The sequence below is a fragment of the Denticeps clupeoides genome, unplaced genomic scaffold (assembly GCF_900700375.1).
Source record: "Denticeps clupeoides unplaced genomic scaffold, fDenClu1.1, whole genome shotgun sequence".
Lineage (NCBI taxonomy): Eukaryota > Metazoa > Chordata > Actinopteri > Clupeiformes > Denticipitidae > Denticeps > Denticeps clupeoides.
Genome location: NW_021629993.1, coordinates 434,139 through 459,772, shown reverse-complemented (window position 1 = coordinate 459,772; position 25,634 = coordinate 434,139). Strand labels below are relative to the sequence as shown.

General features: G+C 53.2%; 4 protein-coding genes, 1 non-coding gene and 1 pseudogene across 7 annotated transcripts; 2 read left to right on the top strand and 4 right to left on the bottom strand.

Annotated features, from left to right (window-relative positions):
- The first annotated feature begins 314 nt into the window (after positions 1–314).
- LOC114779535 (kelch repeat and BTB domain-containing protein 4-like) lies at positions 315–5,273 on the top strand. Its single transcript, XM_028967425.1, has 6 exons — positions 315–583; positions 657–1,112; positions 1,198–1,338; positions 2,651–2,757; positions 2,878–4,093; positions 4,467–5,273. Exons 2-5 carry the CDS (start codon positions 662–664, stop codon positions 3,736–3,738), a joined length of 1,560 nt encoding a protein of 519 aa, XP_028823258.1. The 5' UTR covers positions 315–583; positions 657–661; the 3' UTR covers positions 3,739–4,093; positions 4,467–5,273.
- Positions 3,932–5,638, bottom strand: LOC114779562 (uncharacterized). The gene is made up of 2 exons (XM_028967467.1): positions 5,033–5,638; positions 3,932–4,972 (listed from the first exon to the last, which is right to left on the bottom strand). The coding sequence occupies exons 1-2, from the start codon at positions 5,063–5,065 to the stop codon at positions 3,932–3,934; spliced, it is 1,074 nt and encodes a 357-aa protein (XP_028823300.1). The 5' UTR covers positions 5,066–5,638.
- Positions 5,639–6,009: 371 nt separating this feature from the next.
- LOC114779536 (43 kDa receptor-associated protein of the synapse-like) lies at positions 6,010–9,178 on the top strand (annotated as a pseudogene).
- A 980-nt stretch (positions 9,179–10,158) lies between these two features.
- On the bottom strand, positions 10,159–17,401 carry LOC114779517 (DNA-binding protein SMUBP-2-like). Its single transcript, XM_028967382.1, has 15 exons — positions 17,324–17,401; positions 17,078–17,247; positions 16,588–16,783; positions 16,407–16,504; positions 16,180–16,343; positions 15,884–16,084; positions 15,240–15,387; positions 14,953–15,127; positions 14,556–14,738; positions 14,047–14,165; positions 13,874–13,968; positions 13,660–13,783; positions 12,302–13,591; positions 12,030–12,229; positions 10,159–10,425 (listed from the first exon to the last, which is right to left on the bottom strand). The coding sequence occupies exons 1-15, from the start codon at positions 17,398–17,400 to the stop codon at positions 10,234–10,236; spliced, it is 3,432 nt and encodes a 1,143-aa protein (XP_028823215.1). The 5' UTR covers position 17,401; the 3' UTR covers positions 10,159–10,233.
- trnai-aau (transfer RNA isoleucine (anticodon AAU)) lies at positions 11,874–11,947 on the bottom strand. Its single transcript has one exon. It is a non-coding gene; the product is annotated as a tRNA-Ile (tRNA).
- bbs10 (Bardet-Biedl syndrome 10) lies at positions 17,328–23,659 on the bottom strand. 3 transcript variants are annotated; one of them, XR_003746783.1, is made up of 4 exons: positions 23,476–23,659; positions 20,965–22,054; positions 18,789–18,959; positions 17,328–17,402 (listed from the first exon to the last, which is right to left on the bottom strand). XR_003746783.1 is itself a non-coding variant. In XM_028967408.1 (2 exons), exons 1-2 carry the CDS (start codon positions 23,652–23,654, stop codon positions 20,692–20,694), a joined length of 1,542 nt encoding a protein of 513 aa, XP_028823241.1. In that variant the 5' UTR covers positions 23,655–23,659; the 3' UTR covers positions 19,704–20,691. The 3 variants fall into 3 exon arrangements, 2 of the variants coding, with proteins under 2 accessions (XP_028823241.1, XP_028823242.1); XM_028967408.1 differs by lacking the exons at positions 17,328–17,402; positions 18,789–18,959 and having other exon boundaries at positions 19,704–22,054; XM_028967409.1 differs by lacking the exons at positions 17,328–17,402; positions 18,789–18,959; positions 23,476–23,659 and adding an exon at positions 22,169–22,256 and having other exon boundaries at positions 19,704–22,054.
- Between the last annotated feature and the right edge of the window lie 1,975 nt (positions 23,660–25,634).

Genomic DNA, 25,634 nt, shown 5'->3' with positions numbered 1-25,634 from the left:
TTCAGTGAGAACGTAAATGGTCATGAAAATAAAGAAAACACGTTGATGAGAAGGTGTCCAAACTTTTGGCCTGTAATGTACATCTCAGCATCTTTATCTGTAGCTTTGTCTCTGTCTTGTCTTTTCATCTCACTGCTGTCTTGTAAACATTTTTTATGGAAATAATGCGTGTTTTTAAGCAGAAGAAAGCACAGAAATCATGAATACTCTGCGATGATTTACGTGGAGGCAGCAGGACGCGGAAGAGGCGCCGGAAGTGACGTCACTGCGCGCCGCCCGTAAAGATGGCGCCGTAGCGCTGTTCTTAGAAGCTGGAATGTAAGCGACGTTGAATTAAAGTGTCCAGCCTCGTCAGGAAACGGAGCGACGCGACGTTTTGTCGTATGTTGAGCTCAGATACCTGCTGGCTGAGCTACAGAGCTGTGAACGTCGTTTTTTGGGGATTATGAATAATAATTGTGCTCCGCGGTTTGTTTAACTGTGTAATGAAGCTGATCGTAGGAGGACGAGGCAGCGTCTCCCCGACCTCGACCTGTTAACGCGTCACGTGCCGCAGTCGTTTGGGCGTGGCAGCTGAACTCAGGTGGGTGGAGCCACTGGGTGTGGCGTCGGGTGGGCGGAGTCCGTCACGCTGAATGTGTTATTGTGCTTTACAGATGTGATGGAGTCCAGTGATGTGGGCGGGTCGTCAGGAGAGGAGAACTACTTCCTGGGTTACACCTTCACCGACCGCTCCCACTCCGGCCGTGTCGTGAAGAGCATCATGGACCTCTGCCTGGAGGACGGCCTGTTTGCAGATGTCACCATCGCGGTGGACGGGAAGGAGTTCCAGCTGCACCGCCTGGTCCTCTCCGCCCAGAGCAGCTTCTTCCGCTCCATGTTCACGTCCAACCTGAGAGAAGCTCGCGACCGCCACATCGAGCTGAAAGATGTCAGCGCGCCGGTCTTCCAGTCGCTGGTGGATTATATCTACCACGGTACCATCAAGCTGCGCGTCGAGGACCTTCAGGACACCTACGAGATGGCGGACATGTACCAGCTCACCGCGCTCTTCGAGGAATGTTCACGCTTTCTGTCTCGGACGGTGGAGGTGAAGAACTGTCTTCAGGTGAGCGGGTTACGGGTTCTTCTCCACAGGTGTCCGTCACTGAAAGGCCGACCTGTAAATATATGTGATATTGTCTCCTGGTCCTGCAGTGATGTGGCTGGCGGACAGACACAGTGACCAGGAGCTCTACACCGCGGCCAAACACTGCGCCAAGATCCACCTGGTCCAGCTGCACCAGACCGAGGAGTTCCTCAACCTGCCGCTCTGCCTGCTGACCGACATCATCAAAGGCGCGTCCTCCACGTCCACACGCAGCAAAAACAGCAATCCCAAATCTCCCACATATTGCATAATGCACGAATATCCCGAGAGAGAGAGTAACTATAGCAACCAGCTCTCCTTCTCCATGTAGATTCCTTCTCTACATCATCAGACAGAGCCGCACTTATCCAGCAACACAGACCACACTCACAACTGGATTCTGTAACGTAGTAGTTACAGGGACAGTCCCCCCTGGAGACACTCAGGGTTAAGTGTCTTGCTCAGGGACACGATGGTAGTAAGTGGGGTTTGAACCTGGATCTTCTGGTTCACAGGTGAGTGTGTTACCTGCTAGGCTACTACCAGCCTCTTCTGTAACTACCTTCTAGGTCTGCCTCTGAAACCTCAGCAGAACCTTCCCAAGTTCTCCACACCGCCCCTCTGCTACGCTCCCTCCACTGGCTCCCAGTAGCTGCACCATCAGGTTCAAAATACTGATGCTGGCCTACAAAGCCAAACATGGAGTAGCACCATCCTACCTCACAGCCCTTATTACACCTCGCACTGCACCTGGTATACTCCGAGCCTCCAGTACTGCTCGCCTGGTCCCTCCATCTCTGAAGGTAAAAGGAAGACGCTCATCTAGACTCTTCTCCGTCTTGGCCCCTCGGTGGTGGAATGAACTTCCAGCTCAGTCACTGAGCACCTTCACACGGCAGCTCAAGACCTTCCTCTTTAGAGAAGATTTAGATGAACTTCTAGTCTGATTAATGGAAAATAAAATGACCATATTCATGGTTTGAGTCCCAGTGAACTGATCACTTCCTGATTGGCTTATTTTGCGTGTGGGCGGCCTTTTGTACTTCTTGAGGAGGTTATAGGAACCTCGAAAACTGTCATTGGTACAGCGGACCACCATGAGCCTGAAATTCTCAACAAGCTGAATAATATTATTTTACTGTGAATTTATTGCAATTGCACATTATATAGTGAAATTATTTACAGCAAAATTGTAGCGTAAAACGTTTTTGAAACGGGATATAAACAGGAAGTTGGGGGAACATGATCATGTTCTGCTGGAAACGTGAGGGAACCGCTGGAGTAGACCTACAAACGGAGGCGAGGATGTCATACGGTTTTTTATCTCTGGTGTCTCTGGTGTTGGGTTTCTGTCCGGCAATATCAGGAAAATTTTCATAAAAATTCGGACTGAGGACCAAAACAGCAGAAGTTGAGGATGAGAGGAAGGAAAAAGGAAGTAAATTAAGGTGCTAACTTTACCGACCGATGGTTGATCCTGTTTTGGGAATTTTATCGTTGAGTTTGCATTTTTATTTTCAGATGGAGTCCCGAGCTCCCAGAATCCCACTGCTGCCATCAGTTCCTGGATAAACCACAACAGGGTGGAGCGGGAGGAGTTCTCCGATCTTCTGCAGGGCAGCCTGAAGGTGCAGAGCTTCTCAGACACTCATCTCCAATTCCAATATAATAGAAAGCCACCGGGTGGGGACGCAGGTGACGGGGTTTCCGTGGTGACGCTGGTGTGACTCTGATCTTTTCTCCGGCAGGAGATCGGCGAGAAGGTCCACATCTACCTGATCGGTAAGGAGGAGACGAGGACGCACTCGCTGGCCGTGTCCCTGCACTGTGACGAGGACGACGCCATCAGCGTGAGCGGCCAGAACAGCCTGTGCCACCAGATCACCGCGGCCTGCAAGCACGGCGGCGACCTGTACGTGGTGGGCGGGTCCATCCCGCGCCGCATGTGGAAGTGCAACATGCACACCATGGACTGGGAGCGCTGCGCCCCCCTGCCGCGGGACCGCCTCCACCACACCCTCGTCTCCGTGCCGACCGGCGACGCCATCTACTCGCTGGGCGGCAAGACGCTGCAGGACACGCTGTCCAACGCCGTCATCTTCTACACGGTGCAGGACAACATGTGGACGGAGACCAGCCAGCTGGACACGGCGGTGTCCGGGGCGGCCGGGGTCAACCTGGGCGGGACCATCTACCTGCTGGGCGGGGAGGAGAACGACATGGACTTCTTCACCAAGCCCTCGCGCCTCATCCAGTGCTTCGACGCCGCCGCGCAGAAGTGCCGCACCAAACCGTACCTGCTGCCCTTCGCCGGGCGCATGCACGCCACCGCCCACAAGGACCTGGTGTTCGTGGTCGCCGAGGGCGACGCGCTGCTCTGCTACAACCCGCTGCTGGACAGCTTCACGCGCCTGCGCTTCCCCGAGGCCTGGAGCTGCGTCCCGGCGCTCTGGAAGGTGGCCAGCTGCAACGGCTGCATCTACGTCTTCCGGGACAAGTGCAAGAAGGGGGACGCCAACACGCTCAAGTTCAACCCCGCCACCTCCGTCGTCTCCGTCATCCAGGGCATCAAGGTCCTCCTCACCAACTGGCAGTTCGTGTTGGCCTGACCGTCCCGGTGTCCAGGCGTCTCCGTCATCCAGGGCATCAAGGTCCTCCTCACCAACTGGCAGTTCGTGTTGGCCTGACCGTCCCGGTGTCCAGGCGTCTCCGTCATCCAGGGCATCAAGGTCCTCCTCACCAACTGGCAGTTCGTGTTGGCCTGACCGTCCCGGTGTCCAGGCGTCTCCGTCATCCAGGGCATCAAGGTCCCTCCTCACCAACTGGCAGTTCGTGTTGGCCTGACCGTCCCGGTGTCCAGGCGTCTCCGTCATCCAGGGCATCAAGGTCCTCCTCACCAACTGGCAGTTCGTGTTGGCCTGACCGTCCCGGTGTCCAGGCGTCTCCGTCATCCAGGACACCAAGGTCCTCCTCACCAACTGGCAGTTCGTGTTGGCCTGACCGTCCCGGTGTCCAGGCGTCTCCGTCATCCAGGGCATCAAGGTCCTCTCTCACCAACTGGCAGTTCGTGTTGGCCTGACCGTCCCGGTGTCCAGGCGTCTCCGTCATCCAGGACACCAAGGTCCTCCTCACCAACTGGCAGTTCGTGTTGGCCTGACCGTCCCGGTGTCCAGGCGTCTCCGTCATCCAGGGCATCAAGGTCCTCCTCACCAACTGGCAGTTCGTGTTGGCCTGACCGTCCCGGTGTCCAGGCGTCTCCGTCATCCAGGGCACCAAGGTCCTCCTCACCAACTGACCGTCCCGGTGTCCAGGCGTCTCCGTCATCCAGGGCACCAAGGTCCTCCTCACCAACTGGCAGTTCGTGTTGGCCTGACCGTCCCGGTGTCCAGGCGTCTCCGTCATCCAGGACACCAAGGTCCTCCTCACCAACTGACCGTCCCGGTGTCCAGGCGTCTCCGTCATCCAGGACACCAAGGTCCTCCTCACCAACTGGCAGTTCGTGTTGGCCTGACCGTCCCGGTGTCCAGGCGTCTCTGTCATCCAGGGCACCAAGGTCCTCCTCACCAACTGACCGTCCCGGTGTCCAGGCGTCTCCGTCATCCAGGGCACCAAGGTCCTCCTCACCAACTGACCGTCCCGGTGTCCAGGCGTCTCCGTCATCCAGGGCATCAAGGTCCTCCTCACCAACTGACCGTCCCGGTGTCCAGGCGTCTCCGTCATCCAGGACACCAAGGTCCTCCTCACCAACTGGCAGTTCGTGTTGGCCTGACCGTCCCGGTGTCCAGGCGTCTCCGTCATCCAGGACACCAAGGTCCTCCTCACCAACTGGCAGTTCGTGTTGGCCTGACCGTCCCGGTGTCCAGGCGTCTCCGTCATCCAGGACACCAAGGTCCTCCTCACCAACTGACCGTCCCGGTGTCCAGGCGTCTCCGTCATCCAAAATATGAATAAAAATGTCAATACTTTGTTCCTTCAGAAGTATTTTCATACGTTTTTTGTTCTTCTGGTTGTTATTTGTATGACGTTTTCATGATTAGTGGTTTTCTGGTCCTCCATCGGTTTGGTCTGGACGTGTCTCCTGATAACCGTGACCTGTGACGTGTTCATGTGTTCAGCGTTGTTTTAATAAAGAAACGTTTCTCGATTCGCGTCCTCTGATTCCCTCACGAGTCGAGATGAACGTTTAATCATATCGAGGCGTGGAGACGAGGAGAAGATGACGTTACGCTGCTCGTACCCTGGATGTGACGGAGGGACGGGGGACGGGAGGAGGTTCTTCAAGAAGCTGTTGTTCCGTAACTGAAGAGCAGCAGCATGTCTGACTATTCTGAGCATCAGACGCTGACACCGGGGTCGTCCCGCGGCTCCGCCCACCGCCGCCGTCTGTTTATAGAACCGTCCCGCCGGGTCGGACCTTCTCACTCCTTTCTCGTCACGCTTTCCACTGGAATTCTGGTCCGATTCTGATTGGGCCGAAGCGCAGCAGGTTCCTGGTGGGACGCTGGAACGAGCGGCGTCCCCGAGTGACCTTGGAGCTTTTCGGAGGGTCACGCTGGATTCCTGCAGGAACACTGGTCCAGAGTGACAAGGACATCTGCTGCAGCGCCAGCTCCGGACGGGGAGGGGGAGAATTTCACCCTCTGGGGTGTGGAGGCAGCAGATATTCTGGGCTCCTCCGACCGGGACTTCTTTAGCCACTTCTCAAGTCTCCAGGTCCTACAACAAGGAACGTTTCTTGGTGCAGGACACGAGGAAATGGTTCCTCCACCAGCCCGGCCACGTCTTCCAGAGTGACGATGACAGGGATGTGGGACCTTCAATCCTGTTTACGCCACAAATCAGATTTCCCTCTCGGCTTCCTGGGACCGGAGTAACGGGAAAATCCAGACGAGGACAAGAACGTGATCCAGCACCTCTGAGACCGGCCAGGCGGATGAACATTTTTATGAGGCACTTCGGAGCTGAGATGGGCCAGGACCAAACTAAGCAGCAGATCGAGAAAGGCTTGCGCCTCTACCAGTCCAACCAGACGGACAAAGCCCTGGAGGTCTGGCTGAAGGTGCTGGAGAAGACCGCAGATCCTGGCGGGAAGTTCCGAGCTCTGGGCTGTCTGATCACGGCCCATTCTGAGATGGGAAGTACAAAGAGATGCTGAAGGTAGGAGGTCTTCCCCATATTTGCTCTCAGCACAGTATGAGGATGAAGGGTCTCCATGTCTGATAGTGTGAGACACCAGGTTGTCTGTCCCTGTGAATGTCCCCATGACGTGACGCGTGTGTGTGTGACGCTCTTCTGCCAGTACGCCCTGGCTCAGATCGACACGGCCCGGGAGATGGAGGACCCGGACTACCTGACGGAGGGCTACCTCAACCTGGCCCGCAGCAACGAGAAGCTCTGCGACTTCCAGAAGACCATCTCCTACTGCAAGACCTGCCTGAACATGCAGGGCACCACGGTGAGCCTGCAGCTGAACGGCCAGGTCTGCCTGAGCATGGGCAACGCCTTCCTGGGTCTCAGCAGCTTCCAGAACGCGCTGGAGAGCTACGAGAAGGCGCTGCGCTACGCCCCACAACGACGACAAGATGCTGGAGTGCCGGGTCTGCTGCAGCCTGGGCAACTTCTACGTCCAGCTGAAGGTACGATCGTGAGGTCACCTCGTGCTTCTAGAAGCGTGTGTGTGGTGGACAGACGTGCGGGACGGATATAGGTGCTTGGACTCACCTTGACACGGCAGATTTACCGGCCGTAATCCTCCGGATTCTGGCGTGGTGGGTCGGGCATGCGGGAATGTCCTCATGTTTCAACGTCCGACTCTGTCCCCGCAGGACTACGAGAAGGCCCTGTTCTTCCCCTGCAAGGCCGCCGAGCTGGTCAACGACTACGGCAAGAGCTGGAGCCTGAAGTACCGCGCCATGAGCCAGTACCACATGTCGGTGGCGTACCGCAAGCTGGAGCGCCTGCCGGACGCCATGGAGTGCTGCGAGGTACGGCGTCCCGCTCGGGGACGGGGACGGCTGCAGCTGTCTGTGGCGTCTGGACCGCACGAGTGTGTGAAGCGCCGCCAGACGAGCGGCAGGTGGGGTTTCGGTGTTAGAAATGTGGGGCTTTACGGACGTTCCTCTCCTCGCAGGAGTCCATGAAGATCGCCCTCCAGCACGGAGATCGCCCCCTACAGGCCATGTGTCTACTCAACTTCGCCGACATCCACCGCTGTCGCAAGGATGTTGATGTGAGTGCTGCTGCTGTGTAGAGACACACACACACACACACACATACATACACACGCACACATACATATATATACACACACACGCACACACTACATATACACACACACACACACCACACACCATACACACACATACACACACACATACACACACATACACACACATACATACACACGCACACATACATATACACACATACACACGCACACATATATACACACACACACACACACACACATACACACACATACACACATACACGCATACACACACATACACACAAACACACACACACACATACACACACATACATACACACGCACACATACATATACACACATACACACGCACACATACATACACACATACATACACACACACACACACACACACACACACATACATACACACGCACACATACATATACACACATACACACGCACACATACATACACACATACATATACACATACACACCACACACAACACACACACACACACACCACACATACATACACACGCACACATACATATACACACATACATACACACATACATACACCACACATACACCACACACCACACACACATACACACATACATACACATACACACATACATATACACCACACACACACACACACACAACCACACACACATACACACCACATACATACATATACACACATACACACACACACACATACATACGCACACACCCACAATACACCACACCACATACACATACACACACACGCACACATACATATACACACACACACGCATACACACACACCACCCCACACCACACACCACACACCACACACACACACACACCACATATAGAGTCACCAAGTCCACCTAGTGAGAGGAAACTGGGGAACCCGGCACAAGCCAACACATGGAGAACATGCAAATCATCTTCTCAATTCAGACTCCTCCTCCTACATCATCTGAGCGGTAAACGTTCTCAGCTCGTTCTCATGTTCAGCATTAGCTGCAGACTAGATGTTCCATCAGAGTGACCATGTAAGGTTCTTCATCTGAACGATTCCAGAAAGCATTCCCTCGTTACGAGTCTTCCATGTGCATCATGACTGAGATCGGGAACCGGCTGGGACAAGCCTCCATCTACCTGGGAGTGGGGAAGTGCTGTCTTCTGCAAAAGAGCTGGACAAGGTAGGAACACCGCTGCCGACAGTGTGGAGCAGAACGATGACTGACGTTCCTCTCCGGTTCCCAGGCACTGGAATCCTCCAGAAGACGCAGGATCTGGCGGAGGCCGTGGGGAACAAGGTGCGTAACACCAAGAAGCACACGTCTCACCTTCAGAGACAAGCTGAGGAACGGTGAATAACATGCCGCTGTGGGTTCTCCAGCTGACCAGCCTGAGGTGCACTGCCTGAGCGAGGGGGTGTTCCGCAGCCAGGACCAGCAGGAGGCAGCTGCGGGAGCAGTGTGGTCAAGTTCCTGCAGTGCGTGGAGGAGCTGGAGCTCTACTGCGGCATGTGCGGCGAGTCCATCGGCGAGAAGAACCAGCAGCTCCAGGCCCTGCCCTGCTCCCACATCTTCCACCTCAAGTATGTGGGTCCCCGTGGGCCTCCCGTAACGTAAGACCGCCGAGCCGCTTCGGGACTAAGCCCCCCGAGAGCCGCCCAGGGCTCAGCTTTCAGCTCACGCGCCTCCAGACCACCTCACCGAGTGGAACTTCTCGCTTTCTGATCTCTCCTCTGTTCCCCTCAGATGCCTGCAGTCCAACGGAACCAAGGGCTGCCCCCAAGTGTCGCCGCCCTCCTCCATGAAGCCCGGCTTCGTCTGAGGTCGTGACCCCCCCTCACAGAGACTGAATCCCGAGGTAGGGACGCGACTGCGGCTCAGGAGGGGTGGACCCTCTCGCCAGGAGCTCCTGGGAGAGGAGACGAGGAGGACGTGCTGGTGGTCCTGGGACTCGGGACGGTCGGTGACGAGGCTTCAGCCCGTCCAGCAGGGAGGCGCCATGAGGGGCGCCGGTGTCCTCCTGATACGGGGACACTCGACTATTTTATCGTAGACCGTGTATGAAGGTTTTTTATCGTGTTATCGTGTTTCCCCTCATATTATATCTTGCAGAAACCTCATTTTAATAATGCCACTGATATGGATGATGTATGCGTAAAATAGCGATTTTACTTTATGCGCATTTATACTGACTATGTCACGATGCGTTCTGAATACTAATATTCTAATATAAAATTGTTTTTGTAATATTTTCACCGCAGAAGCCACTTCTGCTCGGATCTACAGATCGACGTCATCGTACAGGAACATTCATAGAAATACTCAAATCACGAAAACATAAAAGCACCTTCAACGAAGTTAAATTTAATGCAGAACGACTAGAACCGGCCGCGTCAGTGCGACGTTTTTAAATTCCCGCAGATCTGACTTATGAATATGAATTTCATTTCCCAATAAGAATTGTTGTATTATAGATACTGTAAGATCTACTCAGCTACCTCGCAGTTTTTACCCTGTTTTTTTAAACCTCTTATTAAAGATGCATCACCTGTAAACCTGCCAGTCTCCTGGTTTCACTGAGTGGAACATTCATGCAGAGATGAACCATCACCCATGACAGCGGGCACCATGACGGGGACCTACTGATTACGGGGCCGCTTCCTTTCCCAGATAAATCACAATATTTTATAATGCATGAATTATATTCTCATTCTTTTCTAAAAAAAAAAGACAATATATCTAAACAACAGGTATAATTACGATAAGACGTAGAAATATGAGGTCAGATTGTTTAAAAACCACTGACAATAGTTGGAGAAATTTTTAATAGGAATCTGGCTCCACACGATCTGTGGCATAAATACGTATCCGGAACAGTCACTTGTCCTTGACTTTAGTCTTGCGCTGAGACGCCATGTCTCGGAGTTTGGAGTCCAGTTTCCTGTGAAGGTGGGCTTTTTTATTAGGGTCCATGCTGGTGTCCTTGTGTCCGCTGCCGGCGTACAGGACCCCCTCCTTACTGATCCTCATCCGGGCGTTCGCCTTCGCCCGCTCGCCGCAACCGTGGACCTGCAAGGAGCAGAACTTCACCGAGGCTGGAATTCACCGCGTTTACCGCATTCCCACCACCAACTTTCCACATTTTGTTATGTTGCAGCATTATTCCAAAACGGATCAAATTCGGGGGGTTTTCTCAGAATTCTACACACAACACCCCATAATGACGACATGAAGAGTTGACTTGAGGTTTTCATTAAAAATTAAGAACCGAGAAATCACACCAGCGTTTCGTCCCGTTTCCCCTGATCATCCTGATCATCGTGTATTTTACCCAACTGGCCTGCTTCTGCGTTTCCGTTTTTAAAACGAGTTAAGTGTCACCATCGTCCTCCCCAAAACTGTTTGATTGACACCCACTGTTATGTTTGTTTTGCGCTTTTCGGCCACCGTACGTGTGTGAAGAAGTTCCTTATATGGCCTGGGGACGCCTACTTTCTTGGCCTTCACTGTTCTTTACCTTTACAGCATTTACCAGATGCCCTTATCCAGAGCGACTTACAGTCAGTAGATACAGGGACAGTCCCCCCCTGGAGACACTCAGGGTTAAGTGTCTTGCTCAGGGACACGATGGTAGTAAGTGGGGTTTGAACCTGGGTCTTCTGGTTCATAGACGAGTGTGTTACCAAGTTTACCAAGTTTAATTATTAATTTATTAAGTGAAGTGATTGTCACGTGTGATACACAGCAGCACAGCACATGATGCACACAGTGAAATTTGTCCTCTGCATTTATCCCATCACCCTGAGTGAGCAGTGGGCACCATGACAGGCGCCCGGGGAGCAGTGTGTGGGGACGGTGCTCTGCTCAGTGGCACCTCAGTGGTACCTTGGCAGATCGGGATTCACTGAGGTGCCACTGAGGTGCCACTAAGCAAAGCACCGTCCCCACACACTGCTCCTCGGGCGCCTGTCATGGTGCCCACTGCTCACTCAGGGTGATGGTTAAATATAGAGGACACATTTCACTGTGTGCACTGTGTGCTGTGCTGCTGTGTATGACATGTGACAATCACTTCACTTTCTTTCTCTTTCTCTTCTTCTTTCAATAACAGACAGGAACACAAGAACGAGAACCAAGAACCAAGAACAACGCGTCGGAAAGACGTTAACCCTGAACACGCCAACACGCCAGGGGCAGTTGTGGCCTAGCGGTTAAGGAAGCGGCCCCGTAATCAGAAGGTTGTCGGTTCGAATCCCGATCTGCCAAGTTACCACTGAGGTGCCACTGAGCAAAGTACCGTCCCCACACACTGCTCCCCGGGCGCCTGTCATGGTCCCCACTGCTCACTCAGGGTGATGGTTAAATGCAGAGGACACATTTCACTGTGTGCACTGTGTGCTGTGCTGCTGTGTATCACATGTGACAATCAATTTATTTAATTTATTATTTTTTTAACCTTCTGATTACGGGGCCGCTTCCTTAACCGCTAGGCCACCACCGCCCCACAAAATAAGTTGTGGCCAGTACGGGGGTCGAACCCGCGACCTTGCCGTTATTAGCACCACGCTCTAACTAGCTGAGCTAACTGGCCATACCAGCCGGAATGTCCACGGTGTCGCGTGTCCCTCTCGTGCCGTATATTTAATGATCTTCTTCATGACGGTGACGGTTACCTCAGGGACGTGGTGACTCAGGCAGAACTGGCGGCTGCAGAAGGCACACAGCTGCCCGAGCGTGACCACGCTGGCCTTACACGCCCCAAACGCACACGCCCGCTCCGCCCGCACCACCGCCTCCACCAGGCTGTCAAAGTCGGCGTCGTCCCCCGCCGCGCCGGCGATGTCCAGCGCGCCGGCTTTCAGCGCCCATTTTCCTGTCAACGGGGCACAAAATGAAGTCGTGTCGCTCACAACAGCGGCCTGATTTCCCATGATCCCCTGCTCACCTTTGGCTCCTCCTTTGGACGTCTTGGCCGTCTTGCTTCTTCCTGCTCCGGCGCCGGACTCCTTCTTCTCACCTCTCTCCTCCCGTTTCTGCTGCTCGCGCTTCATGCGCTCCACGTGGAGGCTCTTCAGGTCCAAGGCAGGCTGGGGGTCTCTGTGGGGCTCGGACTCCTTCTTCTCACCTTTCTGCTTCTCCACGTGGAGGCTCTTCAGGTCCAGGGCAGGCTGGGGGTCTCTGTGGGGCTCGGACTCCTTCTTCTCACCTTTCTGCTTCTCCACGTGGAGGCTCTTCAGGTCCAGGGCAGGCTGGGGGTCTCTGTGGGGCTCGGACTCCTTCTTCTCACCTTTCTGCTTCTCCACGTGGAGGCTCTTCAGGTCCAGGGCATGCTGGGGGTCTCTGTGGGGCTCGGACTCCTTCTTCTCACCTTTCTGCTTCTCCACGTGGAGGCTCTTCAGGTCCAGGGCAGGCCGGGGGTCTCTGTGGGGCTCGGACTCCTTCTTCTCACCTTTCTGCTTCTCCACGTGGAGGCTCTTCAGGTCCAGGGCATGCTGGGGGTCTCTGTGGGGCTCGGACTCCTTCTTCTCACCTTTCTGCTTCTCCACGTGGAGGCTCTTCAGGTCCAAGGCAGGCTGGGGGTCTCTGTGGGGCTCGGACTCCTTCTTCTCACCTTTCTGCGGCTCCACGTGGAGGCTCTTCAGGTCTCTGTGGGGCTCGGCAGGTTCCTGCTGCGGGGGGCACCTGGAGATACGAACGTGCCGACACCGCCCTTCTCCCTGGCTCTGGTGGCACAGCCCCAACTCTTCTGCAACGCAGTGGACCAGCAGGCGATCGTGGGAACTGAAGGATGATGGGAACTGGAGTTGGGCCTGGCCCGGATCCTTCAGGAAGGTGAGGACCTGCTCTCGTATCTCCTCATATTTACCCTGGACAGGAGCTGTCTCCTGCTGCTGCCGGGGTTTAGGTGGGTGGGTGGAGGGTCCAGGTTGGGCTGCACCGCGTCCTTCTCCACCCTTCCTGGCCTCTGTAGCTCCAGACTGTCTCCCGGCTGAGGCTTTGCTCTTCTGCCTGCGCTGCTCCGGCCCGGGTTCGCGGGTGTAGTTCTGAGGCACGACGTTCTCCAGATACTCGAAGGCCGTGCGGACCTCGCCGTGTTCAGTCATGTAGTCCAGCAGGGACCTGAGGAAGTCGTGGTTCCGGACCGTCTGGGAGTCGCAGACCACCGCGAGCTGCCGTCTGGCGCGGGTCACGGCCACGTTGATCCTCCTGTCTTCAGTCAGGAAGCCAACCTCGCCTGAGGGACAAATCCATGTTCTGCACCGAGTTCTCATATTAACAACAGATGGAACGGATGAATCTCACCTTTCCTGTTTGATCGGACCAGAGAGAGAACCACAGCCTCCTTCTCCCTGCCTTGGAAGCCGTCAACTGACTTGATCTCTAGATCTGGGTGCTTCTGGGAAAGCTGCTGCCTCAGAAGGTCGACCTGCAGATGAGAAAATGTTTTTACTACCTGATTTCCTCAAATATATATATATATATATATATATAAATCACATCTGCAAATGAAGTGAACCTGCAGGTTGTACGGTGCGATGACCCCGATGTCTCTGGCCTCCAGCCCGGCCTGCATCAGCGCTCGGACGTGCAGGACCACGATGTCCACCTCACCTGCGGAGGACGAAATGGGGACTGACTAGAGGACTGACAGGAAGGCCGAGCGAAGGAAGTAAATGTTGATCTGCGTACCCTGGTTGCCTCTGGACTGTTCGTCAGCGTCCTCCATTTCAAACAAGCCGCAGCCCGCCGTGTCCACCAGCAAAAGGGGGATTTCTGTCTCCTCCACACTGGCAACCCCGGGCAAGTCTCTGTTCATCAGGATAACGGCATTCAACTCATTAACAGAAAAATCCTAATTGTCCATATCAAAGTAAACTTTATTGCTACTTAATGGCTCTATACTGTCCGGTATAACGAAAGAGGAGAGCATATTTATTTTATTTCATTATTTTAAATATAAAATGCTGGCACCGTTTATAGAAAGTAACATCATGTTGGAATCCCTGTCATGGCCGCCCACTGCTCACTAAGGGTGACGGTTAAATACAGAGTGACACTGTGCTGTGTCACCATGTGCTGTGCTTCACAATGACAATCACGTCACGCTCACTTTCACTGTCAATCATAACCTGCCCGCAGCTCATTCAGAAAAATGGCACCATGAAACGCAGGCACGGTGGAGAAGGGTGTGGACTCACTTCAACAGGTGCGCTGCCACTGATGTGTGTGCGGTCACCTTTCCCTGGTACATCTGATCCGAGGACCACTGCATGATGGAGGAGTTCATGCGGTACTGAACGCTCAGCATCCGGACCACCGAGTCGCCGTAGCGATCGATGATCCTCTCCATCAGGCTGAGGGACAGACCGTCCCTTGCTGCCCTGTTAAAGACTCTGGAAATCTATAACTGGTCCAGGTACAGAGTAAACAGAGATGTGTGTGTAATTTTATGATACGTATGAGGGATATTATAACGTGTGTGTGTGTGTGTGATGTAATCAACTTTTAACCAATTTTAACTAAAATTGTGATCATGATACATTTAATAAGGAACTTTGTAGTGAAATGTTACGTGTGTGAGATGTATATTATTACGTCTGGGATTTGACGGTGGGGGGAAGTTGTTTATGGTCTCCTGCCAGGACACACTTCCCAGCTCGGAGCAGCGGGATCCAGCAGCTGCTCTCCAAGGCCTGACCGCACTCGTCTATCACCACCAGGTCAAAGTGTTCAGCGGGGAGGACCTTCAGCGGCCCGTCATCACACGCACCTGTGGAGGTTCCGCATCTTGACCTCTGACCTGAACGACCGTATTCCGTTCCTCTAGAATCGAGCAAGGTATTGGCCGCCCTCCGCGGTGACGCGTTCCATGCTGTTCGTACCGGTGTTGGTGGCCAGGATGACGGCGGCCGCCTTCAGCGCCTGGCGAATGGCCGTCTCCTCCCTGCTCCTCAGCTCTTTCCTCAGCTCCCCCACCTCCCTCCGCAGGCGGCTCTTCTCACCGCGCTCCGCCTCTTTCCTCAGTTTACTCTGCACAGACGGGGACATACACACTGCTCAGAGTGTTCTAGAGCATCTCAAAGAACCAGAACAATGCGGAAAAATACTTACGTGAATAAATGCAAAAAAACGTTTACTTTTATACCCTGTAGACAGTACAGGACATTTCTGAATCGAGAACGCTATAATAATTTCTGTAATGAATATAGCAGACATGAAGGTTTTTTAATTCAATAGAGCAGCTACTGTCCACTGGACCGGGACACGGTGTCTGTCTGTCTGGGAGCTTCATGTCAAACTCTAATTACTACTGTGGAGGCTGCTGAGGGGCTGAGAGACGCTGTTAAAGGTACGTTATTTATTCTTCCAAATCCATAAAGTGTCCAGTCTCCGCCTTGAAATATGAATAATATGACAGTCCATGAACTTACCTCGCACCTACACACGCTACTGACACCTAGTGGAGGCAGAGTGAACGACACCGTTAACCCTATAACGCTCTTCCGTTAAACAGCAAAACACTCACAAAAATCTTATCCATGTCCCTGCGAATATCAGCGATGACATCGGCGCTGTCACTGCGGGTCAACACAGCGTCCAGCGAGTGTCTCTGGATGGATTCCAGGAGGCGGGCCGGGTGTCCCAGTCTCAGGACGTTCACTTTGGACCGCACCAGACGTTCCACCAGGTTGTCCACGGCGACGTTTGATGGAGCACAGCACAGGATCTATGAAGGTGGAGATCAGAACCGTGAACTTTAACCCTGTACGCGGCGGACTTGTGATTCCGGTTCTCCCCCCACAGCTGCTGAACAGAACATACCTTGTGTCCTTGTTTCGCTGCTTGTATGATGATCTCCACCACGGTGGTGGTCTTCCCTGTCCCCGGGGGGCCATGAATGATGGCCACATCTCTCTGCGACAGAGCAAACGCCACCGCTTCCCTCTGCGACTCGTCCAGGCCGCGGTTCGAAAATTCTAAACCAGCTGAGCAGCAAATTCATAAATAAAAGCGTCCACAGAAGATACGAAGTGCAGAGCAGCTCATACTTTGCTGTGGAGACCCGTGAGGCTCCGAGTATCCGAAGAGAACGTTAATCAGCCCAGACGCTGGACCACCGCTGTACTTGTTCAGGGAGTTCAGAGCACTGGACACCAAAAAGAAAAGAAGGAGGAGGTAACGTGACTGTTTCCAGACATCATCTCATGCTGCTGCTGATGAAGGTTTTACCTCGTCAGCCTCCTGTAGGTCACATCGTTCGCCAGCTTCATCAGGTTGAAGAGCCCATCGGCCTGGAGGTTGAGGCCTTCCAGGGACTCGTCAAAAGCCACGGACACCGATGCCGGCGTGACTCGGGTCACGACCCCTGAGGCAAGCTGGGACTGAAGAGCATAACCTTGACACTCAGACAAACCAACAATGTCACCTGCAACACAAAAAAAACAGAATTCAGGTCATTTTCACATCAATTCAACAAGTTCAACATGTGGGGGACACTTTGCTCCTTCTCAGGGTCGTGGCGGCCTGGTGGGTCAGACACTCGTCTCTGAACCAGAAGACCAAGGTTCAAACCCCACTTACTACCATCATGTCCCTGAGCAGGACACTTAACCCTGAGTGTCTCCAGGGGGGGACTGTCCCCTGTAACTAAGTCGCTCTGGATAAGGGCGTCTGGTAAATGAAAATCTGGGAGTGAGTTCTTTTGTTGATCTGCTTGTACCTGGTCCAAAGCTGTTGCTGGAAAGCAGAGGAGGTCCACTGCCTTTTCTCGGCTCGAATATGACCAGCAGACGCCCATGCAGACCCGTACACTGACTTCCGATCTGCAGCTTTAACAAGCACAGTCCTTTCTGCTGCAGGTTCCTCAGGGAGACGTTCTGCTGAAGAACCCTGGAGCCAGGCAGGAACAGACATCAGACCCATCCCAAAGAAGCTCGAAAAAAAAACTGATCATCAGCCAACCAACCTGGTTTCCTCGATTTCAGCTTCTCTCTCCTCCTGCAGCAGCTCCAGAGTCCTGGACACAAAGCGCTCCACCTCCATCCCTGAGAAGTGGGCCTGCAAACACCACATCATAGAAAGAAAAGGCAGGGGTGGCCTAGCGGTTAACGCCCCAGAATCACAAGGTTGCCGGTTCGAATCCCGATCCGCTCATGGCTGCCCACTGCTCATTCAGGTGATGGGTTAGAGGAAACATTTCGTTGTGTCACCATGTGCTGTGCCTCACAATGACAATCACTTCACACACACAAAAAAAATTATATTACCATAGACACTTTCAGTTCCAATTTGCACTATTTCCACTTGGCACCTTATATTACATTCATTTAACTGATTTTGCGCTGCTTGCCTGCATGCTCGTCTTTTAAAATGCTACTCTTGCACTGATTTTTTTAACAGATTTTGCTTGCTTGTACTTAATGTTGCCACATTATGTCAGCATGTAACGTTGTTTAAATGTTACATTTAGTGGCAGGTTGTCGATGTAACGCACGGTCACTTTATATCAGCATGTAACGTTGTTTAAATGTTACATGTAGTGCCAGGTTGTCGATGTAATGCACAGACACTTTATATCAGCATGTAACGATGTTTAAATGTTACATTTAGCGGCAGGTTGTCGATGTAACGCACGGTCACTTTATATCAGCATGTAACGTTGTTTAAATGTTACATGTAGTGCCAGATTGTCGATGTAACGCACAGACACTTTATATCAGCATGTAACGTTGTTTAAATGTTACATGTAGTGCCAGGTTGTCGATGTAACGCACAGACACTTTATATCAGCATGTAACGTTGTTTAAATGTTACATGTAGTGCCAGGTTGTCGATGTAACGCACAGACACTTTATATCAGCATGTAACGATGTTTAAATGTTACATTTAGCGGCAGGTTGTCGATGTAACGCACGGACACTTTATATCAGCATGTAACGTTGTTTAAATGTTACATGTAGTGCCAGGTTGTCGATGTAACGCACGGTCACTTTATATCAGCATGTAACGTTGTTTAAATGTTACATGTAGTGTCAGGTTGTCGATGTAACGCACGGTCACTTTATATCAGCATGTAACGTTGTTTAAATGTTACATGTAGTGCCAGGTTGTCGATGTAACGCACGGTCACTTTATGTCAGCATGTAACGTTGTTTAAATGTTACATGTAGAACCAGGTTCAGGAGAACCGTGGTTTGATTTTCATATTTTCAGTACAGTTAACAGTAAGTTCTCTATTCGACATTCACAGATCTTCGCTGGATTTTCTATTAACTCATGAAACAAAAATCCAGAAATGTCCACGTTCACACACGTCGGTGTGTGAACAGTGAATAATTGAATTTGATGAATACAGCGCCTTTAATCTGGGGTTGAACTGTAGACACGTTTTTATAGATCGTTTTTACGCGTGTGTGTACGCTGACATTCACCTGAAAAGATTCTGCTGCTATCGCGGTTACTATCTGCTCCTCAGATCAGGTTCACGTCTATGTTCCGCCATGAAGAGCCGCGCCCGCTTCTGCTCTCGGCCCCGGTGCAGGAGCTCCGCTGCCGGACGCGCTGCTGCCCCCTAGCGGCCGGAGGATCCGCCGGTTCTGCTGCTGTTTTACAGGTTACGCTGATAAGCAACTTGACAAATTTATACAGCAAATGCAGTTCAAATTATGCCAGAGTATTTCCTTCTTTCCTTATGTTTCATAGAGAATCGCAAAATGAAGAGTTTGATGATTTTATTTATCCTAAAATGGCACAACACACACCAGAGCTGCAGTAAAGAGGTGGTCTCATGGCTGCTCGTCTTTATTTGAGATTTATGGTGGAGCAACAAGTGAAGCTCCAGCCTCATCAGAAGGACGTAAGCCCAGGCCCGCCCCTCCAGTGTCCTCCTGTCCTCAGACACCATCTCCATCTGTAGAGAACCGTGGTCCCCCGTCCCCCGCTCCATCACGGCCCTGTTCTCCCATGCTCCCGGACGAGGACACATCCGCCCTGTTGCGCCACTCGGACAGCTTGTTCTAACAGTGCTAATTCTGAACTGTGCTAACTATTTATTGGCATTCGCATGTGAATGATAAGACAACCTTTTAAAGTAAAATGGGGAAAAAAAAGGAAGTCTGGACGAATGTCCCTCAGGAGACCTGTGTGAAGCTGGTGTCAATTGTGGCTCAGAAAGGGTGCACTATGGACTATTAATGGCCAGGGGGCTGATCATTTTGGATTTTTGCCCTTTCTTGTTTCAACTTAAATAAAATGTCACAAAAAAAAAAAAAAAAAATATATATATATATATATATATATATATATATATATATATATATATATATATTAACACATTTATGGCCCCCTAGTTTACTGTAAAAGTTTTATTAGAGGCTGGTATTTTATGTGTGAGATGTTGGGCCAGGAAATGCCGGATGGAGACGGTGGCTTCACAGTGGAGACAGAGAACCTACACCTCCAAATCCAGAGCTGCTCGGTAGCCATGTGTGACACCATCAACATGTCCCTAACTCGCATATCCAGGAGTAAATGAGGTGGAGCCGGCGCTGCACGGTTCTGGATCGGCTTGCTTCACCAGCTGGGTGGGCTGCTGCGTCCACCAGTCCACCGTCCCCACACACTGGTCCCTGGCGGCCCGGCACGTGCTGACGTACCGTATTACGGTTTGGGAGAGGCTTCGGAAAGTAGTAAAGGCAGCACAGAAGATCAGTGGCCGCCCTCACCCCTCCCTGATGGACATCTACACCTCCCGATACCTCAAAAAAACTTCACAGAGGAAGCCCCCACCCTGTTAAAAACCATAAGCAGTTTAAACTACACGCAGGGTGGTAGTAGCCTAGCGGGTAACACACTCGCCTATGGACCAGAAGACCCAGGTTCAAACCCCACTTACTACCATCGTGTCCCTGAGCAGGACACTTAACCCTGAGTGTCTCCAGGGGGGGGGGACTGTCCCTGTAACTACTGACTGTAAGTCGCTCTGGATAAGGGCCGGATGGAGACGGTGGCTTCACAGTGGAGACAGAGATGTTCCGCAGAGATGATTCCTTAATCAATATTAACATTAATCAGCTTTAAATACTGTTCAATAACATTATTCTCACCGTCCAACACTCACTACTCACCATGTTCATCATTATTGTATAATTTATCGTATGTATATTTGTACTTTCTTGCTATATTTACTACATACGTATCTGCAGCGAAGGGGAAGCTCATATTCCTCATATTTAATCTCATATTCCTGCGTATAGTGACAATAAAAGGCGATTTCTTTTATTTTATCATGAATGGTTACTGCAGTTTGGAATGAAATAAACGAGGGGGCGTGGCTCAGTCTTCTTCTTCGTCTGAGCGGCTGGTCCTCAGCGGCGCGTGGACGCGTAGAACCGTCTCCACCGTCAGGAGCTTGGCCGCGCACTGCAGCACCGCGCTCAGCAGCTGCCGCTTCGCCGCCACGCTCTCCAGACCCCCTGACCACGGGCGGGACGGGCCGCCGGACCCCTGCCGCAGGAAGTGGGCGTGGAGCTGCAGGAAGTGCCGCGGCTTGTGGGAATGAAGCGCTCCGGGCACGCTCAGTACCGCCCGCGCCAGCAGCCGGCTCACCTGAGGATCTCCCGTCCAATCGGACGACAGCAGGAAGTCATGCAACAGCAGCTCAAAGGCCCCGCCCACAGGAAGCAGGCGTCCAGACCCGAGCGCTTCAGCCCAGCAGTCAGCAGCGGGGCTCTGCGATTGGTCCTCCTCAAACACGTGGTGCAGCATGGCGACCGCCCCCCGACACGCACTCACGCTCTGGTCCAGGGGCCCGGGGCCGGGGCCACACAGCAGCAGCGTGTGAGCGCGTGGAGCGTGCGCCGGGACTACGGCGGCGAGGCGGCGACCCCCCAGCACCAGGCGGCGGACAGACGTCGCCGTGGCGACGCGACCGGCGGGGGTGGGCCGCGATTGGCCGAGCAGACAGAGCAGGTCCAGCCGCTCCGGGTCCAGACACTCTGCCAGGCAGACGCGGTTCCGCCGGGCCCACTGCAGAACCCAGTCCGGCTGCTTCGCGGCGGACAGCAGGACGCACGCGCCCAGCTGCTGCGCGCACACACACACCTGCGGCCAGGCCACGCAGCGGTCACACACACACCCGCGCCCCGGCTCGGCCGCCGGACACACGCTCGCCGCCAGCACCAGCACCTCCACCCGCGGCCCGTGCTCGAAGAACGCCGACCAATCCCGCTCCAGCACCAGGCCCTCCGCCACCCCCGAGCAGCCAATGGGCAGGCCCGACACCGCCGTGTGCAGGAGCGAGAAGTGCGTGTGGATCACAGCCACTGGCTCCGCCCCTCGCACGCCGCCACTCCATTTCTGGTAGAAGCGACAGACGAGAGGAGACAGGACTTTCGCCGGGCCGTCCCCCACCCTGCCGGCCATGTAACCACGGACCAGTCCCTCCACCACATCGCCATGGTAACCACAGATGGCCAGCGAGGACGCGCGCTGGGTCACGCCGCGGGCGATGACGTCATCCAGGCCGGTCCAGCAGAACTGCAGCAGACGCTGGGCCAGGCGGCGGGCCGTGGCGCTGTCCCAGGATGCACCGCAGCAGGACACCATCTCACTCAGCAGGGAGGACAGCAGCAGCAGGAAGGACTTCGATCCGTCGGCGGCAATTTGGCAGTGTGTGTGAACACAATCCACGATGAGCCTGCGCGCACACACACACACACACACACACACACACACACACACACACAGAAGTTCACTTCTATATAAACCCAGCCTAAACTATAGATCGCGGCAACGAGACGAGGAAACGCACCACAGCGTCACCACAGAAACTCCCTGGATCTTCACCTGGACCAGCAGCATTAACACTGACGATTTTCTTGGACAAATCAACACCAACCATCCATCCATCAACCTTGTGCAAACAATTGATCAACCCTGCACAAACCCCCCTTCAACCCTGCACAAACCCCCCTTCAACCCTGCACAAACCCTCCATCAACCCTGCACAAACCCCCCATCAACCCTGCACAAACCCCCCTTCAACCCTGCACAAACCCCCCTTCAACCCTGCACAAACCCTCCATCAACCCTGCACAAACCCCCCATCAACCCTGCACAAACCCCCCTTCAACCCTGCACAAACCCCCCATCAACCCTGCACAAACCCCCCTTCAACCCTGCACAAACCCCCCTTCAACCCTGCACAAACCCCCCTTCAACCCTGCACAAACCCCCCATCAACCCTGCACAAACCCCCCTTCAACCCTGCACAAACCCTCCATCAACCCTGCACAAACCCCCCATCAACCCTGCACAAACCCCCCATCAACCCTGCACAAACCCCCCATCAACCCTGCACAAACCCCCCTTCAACCCTGCACAAACCCCCCTTCAACCCTGCACAAACCCCCCATCAACCCTGCACAAACCCTCCATCAACCCTGCACAAACCCTCCATCAACCCTGCACAAACCCCCCTTCAACCCTGCACAAACCCTCCATCAACCCTGCACAAACCCCCCTTCAACCCTGCACAAACCCCCCATCAACCCTGCACAAACCCCCCATCAACCCTGCACAAACCCCCCTTCAACCCTGCACAAACCCCCCTTCAACCCTGCACAAACCCCCCTTCAACCCTGCACAAACCCCCCTTCAACCCTGCACAAACCCTCCATCAACCCTAAACAAACCCTCCATCAACCCTGCAGAAACCCTCCATCAGCTCTGCATTTTTTGTGTGCACGTTTTCCTTGTGTGCAGAAGGGTCAAAGGTGAAGGGTCAACTGTAGGGCCTGAAAAAGCCCATTGAGACGTACTGTATGTGATTATGTGCTTTATAAGAAATAAAAGTTAAAGAACTGGAGGCTGAACTGGATATTTTCTGTCGTATGACGTCTGGTCAGAATAAAATAGAATAAAATGCTCTTATGTCACTATGTAGAACGAGCTTAAAAGCGGCCCCTGCAGTGAATGTACAGAATGGTGCAGGAAATAGAAATATAGAAATAAACAGAAGACGATGCTATCAGGGGCAGGAATTACAGGTCAGTGTGAGATTCAGACGGAAGCTCAGCTTGGAGAGAGTTGGGGTGACATGTGAACCCCGACACCCACCTGGCTGCCGGATGCTCCAGCTGCAGCGAGCGCAGGATCTTCTGTCCGTGCCGCGTCACCAGGACGTCCCCGGTGTCCCGGGTGAAGAAGACGCTCCCCCCGCGGGGACCGAAGCAGCGCAGCACCGCCGCCCGGAGCGCGGAGACGACGAGCAGCGGCGGCTGCATCCCGACCTTCATCGGGGAGAAACCGGCAGCGTCGTCCGCTGCGGCCGCAGCGCCACAGCGCCCCTGCTGGACCGGAGCGGCGCTGCTGGACCGGAGCGGCGCTGCTGGACCGGAGCGGCGCTGCTGGACCGGAGCGGCGCTGCTGGACCGGAGCGGCGCTGCTGGGAGCCACTTCAAACGAACCCAAACGAGCGTTTAGAAATCATTACAAATACTTCATCATGGCCGGGAAGGCGGCATATAATCCCGATTAAACAGTGAAAGTGCTAATAATGTTGATATGTAGAGATGTTCTTGAAGATCTGGGTATCAGGCTCCCCCAACTCGTAAAATAATGACAAGTAAACGTCTACAGATGGAGAAAGTCTGTATTGCTGCTTCTCCACACACATCACGTCAATGGAAATTCTGTATGACGTGAACTAAACAGCTTGCAGCTCAGATTAAAAGTTGTTTCATCCTCTGGACAGATCTGCATATAAACCAAAGTCTTCAGCATGTTCTAAAAACGACGTTCTTCTGCCGGAATGAGTTGAAGTTAGAACATGGCTGCTGGGATCTGCAGGATGTGGCATCTGCTGCCTGCTCCATTTACATTTACAGTATTTGGCAGACGCCCTTATCCAGAGTGATCACTTCTGGTTCACTAGGACCCCCAACTATGAATACAATCTTTTTATTCACTCTGTTCTAGTTTCTATACAGAAGAAGGTTACAAGTTCATCTAAATCTTCTCTAAAGATGAAGGTCTTGAGCTGCCGTGTGAAGGTGCTCAGTGACTGAGCTGGAAGTTCATTCCACCACCGATGGGCCAAGACGGAGAAGAGTCTAGATGAGCGTCTTCCTTTTACCTTCAGAGATGGAGGGACCAGGCGAGCAGTACTGGAGGCTCGGAGTATACCAGGTGCAGTGTGAGGTGTAATAAGGGCTGTGAGGTAGGATGGTGCTGCTCCATGTTTGACTTTGTAGGCCAGCATCAGTATTTAGAACCTGATGCGTGCAGCTACTGGGAGCCAGTGGAGGGAACGTAGCAGAGGGGCGGTGTGGAGAACTTGGGAAGGTTGAAGATAATTTTGTAGTAGTTGTAGAGGTGGGATGGAACATAGTGGTAGACCAGCTAGAAGGTAGTTACAGTAGTCCAGTCGTGAGGTTACTAAGGACTGAACCAGGATCTGGGTGGCCTGGGTTGACAGATAAGGGCGGATTCGTCTGATATTGTAGAGAAGGAATCTACATGAGCGGGAAAGATTGCTGATGTGAGTCGAGAAGGAGAGTTGGTTGTCTATTGTTACTCCAAGGTTGCGGGCTGTTGTAGAAGGAGAGAGCTGCGAGTTGTCCAGGTAAATAGCAAGATCCTGATGTGGTGAAGAATCTGCTGGAATGAATATTAGTTCAGTTTTGGTGGGATTGAGTTGGAGGTGATGGGCTGCCATCCAAGACGAGATGTCGGTTAGATTTTGGAACCAGCGTGTAGATCAGAGGGAGGAAAAGAGAAGAGGAGTTGTGTCTCGTCGGCATAGCAGTGGTAGGATAGTCCATGTGAGGAGATGACCTCACCAAGTGATCTCGTGTAAAGGGAGAAAAGGAGAGCCACAGCGATATTTTCCTGTAAAATCACGCTTCAGCACTAAAGCAGCATCAACTTGTCCAACACTGAAGACGATGAAGGTTGCATCCCGTCACGTGAAGTTTGGAGCTTGAGGAGGGTGAGGTGCAGACGGGGGGAGGGCTGACAGGTACTGTACTCATGAATATTCGGACGTTTAATGAAGGGCTGGACGAGTGGGCCGTCCTTGGTGAGTCGGCGTGGTCGGTCTTCGTCCCGACCACATTTCCCCGCCGGGGCTGAAGCGAGAGGACCTTCTGGAGAGGAGTCCCGCAGGGAACCAGCACGGTCCCGCCACCCAGAACCCTCGGTCCTGCTTCTTCTCGCAGTACAGGGTGAGTCCATCATCTTCAAGTCAGCTGACGGCGCTGTCGTCCAGACGTGGA